The sequence below is a fragment of the Limulus polyphemus genome, unplaced genomic scaffold (genome assembly GCF_000517525.1).
Source record: "Limulus polyphemus unplaced genomic scaffold, Limulus_polyphemus-2.1.2 Scaffold714, whole genome shotgun sequence".
NCBI classification, from domain to species: Eukaryota; Metazoa; Arthropoda; class Merostomata; order Xiphosura; family Limulidae; genus Limulus; species Limulus polyphemus.
The window spans coordinates 339,419-349,109 of record NW_013666324.1 but is presented as its reverse complement, the minus strand read 5'-3'; the positions used below and the strand labels follow the sequence as shown (position 1 = coordinate 349,109).

Here is a 9,691-nt window from a genome sequence, read left to right as displayed (position 1 = left end):
GTGTGTGTGTGTGTGTGTGTGTGTGTGTGTGTGTGTGTGTGTGTAGTGCGTCAGTTCTATGTCACTGTATATTCAGGGAGGAAATGATCGTTGGTCGTCTAATGTTACTGTTATTCAGTACAAGTGAAAAAATTAACGTTGGTCTTAATGTTAAGTATGATACTTAGTGCCAGTGACTTTGTTTTGTTTGCAATTAAGCACAACGCTACACAATGAGCTATCTGTGCTCTGCCCACCACGGGTATCGAAACCCGGTTTCTAGCGTTGTAAGTCCGCAGACATACCGCTGTGCCACTGGGGGGCAGTGCCAGTGAGAAAGTGAAAGTTGGTCTAAATGTTACTGCTGCTTTGTTCAATACGATACTCATTGTCAGCGTTTGACTTTAGTCCTGGAACACTTAGGTCAGTGTTTCCCAAAGTGGGGGCCCTGAAGTTTCTCTGGGGAGTCGCCAAAAATGGGCCGAAAACAAAGATGCTGAATTAATTTTAATTCTAAATAAACAATAAGCCGATAAAAAATACGTTGAATTAATTAAATTACAGGATTGCTCCATACTTTAAAACAAAAATAAGATAACCTTACATAAAAATTAAGTGTGTATTTAATTGCTCATCAGTCTACAAATGTAACCCAAACATAATGAATTGCTAATGGTCTAATTATAATAGACATGCATTGATAAGAAAAGGGCTACATTAAAGTATAAACAATTATATACAATTTAATATAAAAAGAACTTTATAGATATCATTAAAGTTCATTAATAATTATTTTTTGAAATTGATAAATCACATTTTTTAAGGCATTTTTATAGGTTGGAAGCCCTCAAACGTTTTTTATTCACATGAAGGCTAAAAGAGTTTGGGAACTACCAACTTAGCCAACCATCTCTATATGTGTCTTCTAAGTGGATTTAGATTCAACCAAGTGAACGCTCATTTTAGTTAATTAATTTTACATGTAACTCAGTAATCTAACCGAGTTCTCACGTGATCCCACGAATCGATTTGGACATTCAATTCTCTGTGCGATGAAAAAGATTTAAAAACAACAACAACAAACGTTCGACTTGAGAATAACTCTAACGGTGAATTCTCATAGCGTAGCGAACTCTAACTGACGATCACCAAAGCGCAGAATATTACCCGCATAGTATTATGGGAAGTCGAAAACATGGTGGGTGGGTCAAGAGCAAATAAAACGTTTCGGAATATTGGTATGTAATAGGTACGGTGAAGGAAAATATGAATATATATCTTAATGTAAACCTTTTTTCTGTAAAACATTAAATAAATAAATGTTTACAGCAATATGACAGTTAACACTCATTTCTTACTGTGAATCTTTAAACGAATTATGATGTCTGAAGTTAGCTTAAGTTGAATAACAATATTCTAAAATTGTTTAAAATGGTTATATCTAATTCTTATTGGATAAAATATACAAGAAATTCATTGGTTGGTGGTGGAGTTTTCTTAGTGCAAAGCTATACAATGGGCAATATGCTCTCTTTCCCAGCGTGGGATCGAACCCCGGATTTAACCATTGTGGGTCCGTAGAATTACCACTTGGGTACAACTCCATTTGAAAATATGGTAATTAAATACTAGGAAGTTTCCACGATTATGAAATGATACACCAATCTTGATGATACTTTTCTCCAATATTTCAGCATGACCAGGTGGTTAGGGCATTCGACTCGCAATCTGAGGGTCGCGGGTTCGAATCCCCGTCACACCAAACATTCTCGCCCTTTCAGCCGTGGGGGCGTTATAAGGTGACGGTCAATCCCACTATTCGTTGGTAAAAGAGTAGCCTAAAAGTTGGCGGTGGGTAGTGATGACTAGCTGCCTTCCCTCTAGTCTTACACTGCTAAATTAGGGACGGCTAGCGCAGATAGCCCTTTGCGCGAAACTCAAAAACAAAACAAACTATTTTAGCAAGGTTTAGCTTTCAAGAAAATACGAGTTTCATGGAGGGACGAGACAGATGTACTTAGAATCTAAAAATGTTCTGTTACTAAAGGTATGATAAATTATAAGTATGCCATTATTTCCGTTCAGGCCTGGCATGATCTGGTGGTAAGGGCACTCAACTCGCAATCTGCGAGTCGCGGGTTCGAATCCCTTTACCGAACATGCTCGCCCTTTCAGTTGAAGCGTTGTAATTTGACGGTCAAGCCCACTGTTGAATTAGAGTAGTCCAACAGTTGACGGTGGATGATGTTGACTGGCTACACTGTTTAATTTCTGCCACATCCCTCCGGATCCGAAACCTCTTTTGGAGTTAATTTTAAATCTAAATCTATCTCGACTGCATCACCAATTAATATCTGACTGAAGTCGTCAACGAAACTACTCATTTCGACCTCAGTAGGTCTGGATTGTTATTGTAGGTGTTTATCGTGATCTATAAATATTATATATCTGGAGTTATATGTTCAAACCTCAAAATCTTACTCCGTCAGTACTGACCATCCGGTGTTATATATGCGTTTAACACACTAATTCGTACTGGTCAGTACTGACTATCCGGTATTATATATGCATTTAACACACTAGTTTGTACCGGTCAGTACTGACCAGCCGGTGTTATATATGCGTTTAACACACTAGTTTGTACCGGTCAGTACTGACTATCTGGTGTTAAACAATCAACAAAGTATTTCACCAACATCTATGTAGTTTTCGCTTAGATTCCTTGTGCCTTTTTTTTTCCTTTCTTTTCTCTCCCACCTCCCACCCCAGTGGCTCAGTGCAAAGTCTGAAAGCGTATAACGCTAAAAACATTACTTCAATACGCCAGCTGTAGCTCTGGTCTAACAAACTGGACGTTTTATCCCCCCCTATCGAGCCACAAGCGATTTTGTTAATAACTTTACTATGTTTGATCCAAGTGGATGAAGATTGTCCACTGGGGTTACAGAATCAAATATTTGTCAAATGGATCGCACGGGGCATGGCTTACTGTCAGGAATTTGTGTATCGATGAACTTAATATTTCAGCACGGTTTAATAATGGCCGCTGGCAACTCGAGTTGACTACCGAGGCAGTCGGAAAACGTTCGTTAACTTCCGGAAAACGTTCGTTAACTTCTTATTTTCCACAGAAATCTATGGTTTACTGACTGTTAACCACAAAGCTACACAATCGGATATCTGTGTTCTGTGTACTACAGGTATCGAAACTTGATCTTTAGCGTTGTAAGCCTAAAGCCATATCGCTGAGCCAATGGGAAGTTCCTCAGCAAGTACTAGAACATAAGAAAAAAAAAACAATTGAGAATTTGTTTCATTTAGTAGGAGAGCAGGCCAGGTGTGGCCTAGTGCTTAGTATGCCCGGGCCATAAATAAGATAATTCATGGTTCACAATTCAGTGCCGTGGGTGCGCTATAAGAGTAACAGTCAAATCTCGCTATTCGATCAGACAGGAGATGCTAAAGAGTTGCCAGTGGATGCTGGTGACTAGCTGCCTTCCCTCTAGTTTATCAGTTCAAATGTCCCTAGTTCAACTTTGCAAGAAGTTCTGCAACATAACAAGTAAACCAAACTCCACCAGGAATCCAACGGGTGACTATGAGAGTTAAAACCATGATGCACCATATACTCTCTAAACAATTCCTTATTTATATTCAGGCTGGTTTTTTACAGGGTTTTGCTAAGAAACGCCAGATTTCATTGGCTCCAAACAAACTCTCTGGTATAAAAATAAAACAAAAGAAGAAAAATATAAGACAGGTACAGGGAAAAAAAACATAAGATCGAATAAATAACAAGATACCTAACCCAAAGTAAACTGTAGCGATAAACTGTCAGAGAACGTTCTATGAAACTGGAACAAACCGTGAAAAAAAGTATACTGTACAAAGAATGAGAAGTCAAAAATGAAATTAGCAACTTAATTGCCTATAAGCCAATCACAATGGAGAGAATGTAGCGAGGTGTTTTTAAAATGAACGACAGAGAATATAAACATAATTTAATTGCAATTTTACGTATGTACACATAATAAAGTAGAAAACTGATTATTTAGTTGGGTAAAATTAAAACCAGACGTAGAACAAACCAAGAATAATAAAAAATAAATAAAATGTAGAGTCATTTTATTGCAGAGTTGTTCTTTCCTTTGGCAGCTTCTTTTAAGTCATCTGATAAAAATAGGCCCAGCATGGTCAGGTGGTTAGGGCGTTTGACTCGCAATCTGAGGGTCGCGGGTTCGAATCAGTTTCATCTATTCGGTTTGAATTTCGCGAAAAGCTACACGAGAGCTGAATGCTCTAGTCGTCCCTAATTTAGCAGTGAAAGACTAGAGGGAAATCAGCTAGTCATCACCACCCACCGCCAACTCTTGGGCTACTCTTTTACCAACGAATAGTGGGTTTGACCTTCACATTATAACGCTCCCAAGCTGAAAGGAGCGAAAATATTCGGTGTGATGGAGATTCGAATCCGCGACCCTCAGATGGCGAATCAAGCGCCTTAACCACCAGGCCAAAAATAAGATCAAAGTAAGAAATTAGTCGTAATGAGTAAGTTGGTAAATTAGCACAAACAGACAAAAACCTAACATAAAATCGACAGCAAATTAAACGTGTATGAGTATAAGTTTGCATTTCAAACAGGGCCTACTTAAATGCACACAAATAAGTATAGTATTCAGCTTTCATCGACGATATATAAATATGTGAAAACTTCTCTTATTTTCGATGTTATGGATAGTTGGCCAAATATAAAAAAATAAAAGCAAGATCTCCAGATCCAATCAAAATGAAGAGATTATTTAATCAACTGCTTTATACACCCACACAGTGTAAGATAACACGTTCACTTAAGCACTGTTGGAAGAAAGTACTTCATTCCTTCTTCGGGGGGTGAAGGCTTAAGTAATATGTGATCAGTACAGACAGCCTTTTTTAATCTTCGTTAAAATGTAAGTAGTTAATTTATTATAAGTATATAGGTTACTCTAGTCCATGACTCTGTGTGTGTGTGTGTGTGTGTGTGTTTACGAACATGGGTGAAACGTTATGTTCTTTTATCTGCAGTAACAAGCGCCACGTTTTGTTTTTGTTTTCGGTTCCTATTAAAACTGCAGCTCCGTGTTTCAAGCTGGAGATACTAGAAACAGTTGTTATTATAACCAAAGAATGATAAGGTTCATCAGCTCCACACGTAATACCGGGAAGTCGATATGAGTCACTCTTACAAAGGTGTCGTTTTAAGTTCGGAAACCTAGCCGGAAATCTGTTTTTTCTTTATTAATTATTAGGCACGAAGCTAAACAATGGGCTGTCTGTGCTGTGCCCAACGCAGAGATCAAACTCCTGTACAGCACTGGTATAATGTGTCTACTGAACAACGGGCGTAAAAACCTGCTACACCGTAAGTGATATCCATTTACTGTGGGTGGAGTTTGATGTTTTTAAACATTACATAAATTATTGTTCGTGTTCACAATGGAGCAATTCTAGTGCAATGCTTGTTTGTTTTTGTTGTTGTTCACATATTAACATGTTGTTTTTTTTCCTGTATAATAACAATTATAACCAAATTAATTATCATTATATTTAATAACTTTTAACCACCGTTCAGTAGAATAGCGTAATTTATACTCTTTCGGTTTGTTGGTTATTGTAATTCGCTGTTCCCACAACAGGTATCAAACCCGGTTTTTAGCTTTATACGCCTTCAGTTTACCGCTGAGACACTGGAGGGGGTGGCTTCTCCTTCAGAAAATATTTTTGTTTGGGGCTTGAAATTATTTCCCCAAAGGGAGGCCAGGGACCGCCTGGAGGAGTCACCTGCTTTAACTAATCAACAGTAGTGTGTTGTCAGTCAGTCAGTAGACATTAAAATGACGTCACATAAGGGACGTTTAACGTTGCAGTTTGTACTGTCGTGACGTACAGTAAAACGTGCGCATGCCATGAATCACGAGAAGAATTATACATTCTGTAGGCTACAACACAGCATGACATACGAACTTCAAAAGCAAGAAATGAAAATATATGTAACTCTTAATTTGTGTTTTATTTATATAAACGAAGATTTGTAAATAATGTCTATGCGAAACATATGTATAAACTTGTACGGTACTGTTTTATATGGGTGTATATAAATCAGATAGAAATCAGTTTGGACGTCTGGCATTCTACCGTGGTTTTACAATGTTATTTCCAATCACTTCCAACTGAAATCAGCTTTTTGGCAAAAACACAGAAACAAAAAAACGAAAAGGCACAAAATAACGTGTTTTATAGTTAGGTCCTAAATCAATCCCGATAACTCTTACACAACAACAACAATGTAAACGAACAACATCTACTATTTAGAAGATCCCGTGTTCACGAAATTAAGGCTTGGTTATAGTTTAACAAAATACTTTGATTAGCATCTTGTAAGGGAGCGTCACTGCAATGTCTCATTAATTACATATTCTAAATTGTTACTAGACACCGTAAGCCGCTATTTGGGTGGCATTTTTTAACGACTGAGACGTACTGCTTTAAACTTAAGCTAAAAATGTCTCAAAATTAACTGAGTGCGACAGATCCTTTTTTTTCCTCTCTCCCTCTATTTTCGTTGCTTTTTCTGTATTTAATTAGTATAGGTTGATGTTGTCAGATGGCACTGCTCCAAAACGAAAGTACGGATGTACAATGTATACAAATGATGAAAGTGTTGTATAAATCACAGTAACGACGAGGCAGAATGTGTTTACATTATTCAATGTGTAAAATATACGTCTTAAAAAAAAATACAAACCGGCACTGGAAGAATGCCGATATTATCATCGCAGACGAAAGTTGTTATCGACGTTAATCATACGGGCTAGTTTTAGAGAACATTTTCTGTCTAAATAAGTAAAATATATATATATATACAGATTTTTCTCCAAACAAATATCATGTATTAAATCTACATAAATATAAGTTGTTGCTGTTTTTTAAATAAATAGTCTTTATAAAAATAGATAGAAAATATGGATAAGTACGTTTTACATTGTGTATCACATTTGTTCAATAAATGTTAGATAAATAAACTTTGTAGCTATACCTGTGTTTTAGTTAATATCAATAAGACATCCCTCTAAAAAGTATCTAAGATAAATTTACGTTGTTCCTGTGTGTGTGTGTGCGTGCGTGTATCTATATTTTGCACATACACACATATATATGTGTGTGTGTTTCCAACTTACCCATGTACAGTTCGTTCCTTCCTTAGTCTCCACCCCAAGTTCTCCCAACATGAACATCTATATTTGTCTAGTTGTCAATATATCCGTCCATCTTTCTATCAAACCTAACAATGCAATGAAATGGTCAAAGTCACTGTAACGGAAAACCCCTTTTTTTTTGTAATCGTTTCTGCAAACAAAGAGGTAAGGTTTGTTTGTTCTTAAGCACAAAGCTATACAATAAGCTATCTGTGCTCTACACACCACGGGTACCGAAACCCAAAGTTTAGCGTACTAAGACTACATATTTACCACTGGGGAGTGGGGGCAACAAAGCAGTGAGACAGTGATGTTTTCGTTAATCCTTTATGGACAGGCTATTCGCTACATATTCTATGTTTCAAGTCGTGGTTTAGCTCTATCATTTATCTCGTTTCCTTAGTTACCGAAACTTGATGGCCGAGAAACATCATAGCTCTTTAAAGGTGATAAAGAATAATCATATCACGTGGTTAAACTGGAATTGTGACTCCAAAGTATCTTAATTCTATCAAAACAATAGTCCTAATCTTCCCAATGCTAATAGTGCCACAAAATAATAGTCCTAATCTTCCCAATGCTAATAATGCCACAAAACAATAGTCCTAATCTTCCAATGCTAATAATGCCACAAAACAATAGTCCTAATCTTCCAATGCTAATAATGCCACAAAACAATAGTCCTAATCTTCCCAATGCTAATAATACCACAAAACAATAGTCTTAATCTTCCCAATGCTAATAATGCCACAAAACAATAGTCCTAATCTTCCCAATGCTAATAATGCCACAAAACAATAGTCCTAATCTTCCCAATGCTAATAGTGCCACAAAACAATAGTCCTAATCTTCCCAATGCTAATAGTGCCACAAAACAATAGTCCTAATCTTCCCAATGCTAATAGTGCCACAAAAATATAGTCCTAATCTTCCCAATGCTAATAATGCCAGCGTAGGGTTAGTAGTAGAACTTTTGCCTGCAGCTTTCAATATGAAAGTAATTATCAAACACTTCAACTGGAGATATTCTGAACATTTGACGATTCTTTGAAACCCTATTAGTGCAAGCCTACGAGTTTCCGCGTTCTTATATACATGAAAATAACATTTCATTTTGTTCAGGCTTTTGGAAAGTTTGACATTTATCGTAACCTTCAACTTTCTTTGATGTTCTGCCGCGAGTATATATGAAATTGAGTTTGTCGAGTTTCATTTTGATATAGGTACAGAAAACATGAAACATTTGAGTAAAATTATTTGAGTATGGAGCCCTAAAAACCGTAAATCAATTTACGATGTATCGTAGGCCTAATCGTATAAACATTTCTCTTTAAAACCCTCTTAAACAGTTTCAGTAGTGAAACATAATTCTTTTAGCGTCTTTCTAACAATAACATTTGTAACTAAATATTGGGTTTGAAGGCGTGCATTGAATCAAAGTCCCCATAAATAATAAAAAACTTCATAAACTCTACGTAATCTAATAGAAACGTATTCTTGCTGCATTTTTGTTTGTTTTAGCCCAAAGCTACATAATAGGCTATTTGTGCTCTGTCCACTAGATGTGTTGGTAAAGTTACTATAATTTGGCTAGTGTCCCCTCCTCCCCTGGTTCTAGGTATGTTGTTAAAGTTAATATAATTTGGCGAATGTCCCTCCCTAGTTCTAAGTGTGTTGGTAAAGTTACTATAATTTGACTAATGTCCCCCCCCCCTAGTTCTAAGTGTGTTGGTAAAGTTACTATAATTTACCGATTGTTTCACCGTTATTTGTTTTATTTTACTCCACTTTATTAAGAAACCTCATTTTGAAACAAATCTGATAAACACACTTCAAATACAGTTGCTGATTTGCTAACAGGAATCACCACAGATAAAAAAAAAGGTTTTCAATAATTCGTAAAGCTATACATCAGAGTTATCTCCGCTAGTCGTATACCTAATTTTGAAGAGACTAGATGGAAAGCAACTAATCAGCATCAGTCACCTACTCTCCAACTCTTGGGCTACATCTGACCGGCCTTTACTCTTTTTTAAAGCACTCACAACTCTAAAATGCCGTTTTTAAAACCGTAACAGGGTCTTAAGTTCTAACTATAACATTTTTTATTTTATTTTCTGAGGTAAGATTATTTAGGTCTTGAAGACAACGGAAGGATTAATTTCTAATGTTTGCTTATTCAAGATAGCTGACTCGAGTTGCTGCATAGTTGAAATTTTTTATGATTTAATTTTGTAATTCCATCTAACAAAACATTAAAAGCTTGTTTGCTTTTGGATAATACTCGCGCAAAGCACAACAAGAAATATCTCCGCTAGTCGTCCCTAATTATGAGCTGATAGACAAGCAGGAAGGCAGCTAGTCAACGTCATCCCTCGACAGCTCTTAGGCTACTCTTTTCTGATCGAATAGTGTGAATTGACTGTTACCTTTATAACGCACTAACGGCCTCAAACTGTGGAAAGTTTTTTTTT

General features: G+C 36.6%; 1 protein-coding gene across 3 annotated transcripts in view; it reads right to left on the bottom strand.

Annotated features, from left to right (window-relative positions):
* LOC106460123 (zinc finger E-box-binding homeobox 1-like) overlaps window positions 1-9,691 on the bottom strand; it is a 138,996-nt gene that overhangs the window by 113,575 nt on the left and 15,730 nt on the right. The window contains exon 1 of one of the 3 annotated variants that reach the window (XM_022386773.1): window positions 7,200-7,218. The exons of the other annotated variants lie outside the window; for them this stretch is intronic. Coding sequence (XP_022242481.1) covers window positions 7,200-7,203 — 4 coding nt within the window. The 5' untranslated portion in view covers window positions 7,204-7,218. Of the gene's footprint in view, window positions 1-7,199; window positions 7,219-9,691 lie in introns of those variants that run through there. 3 annotated transcript variants of the gene reach the window in all.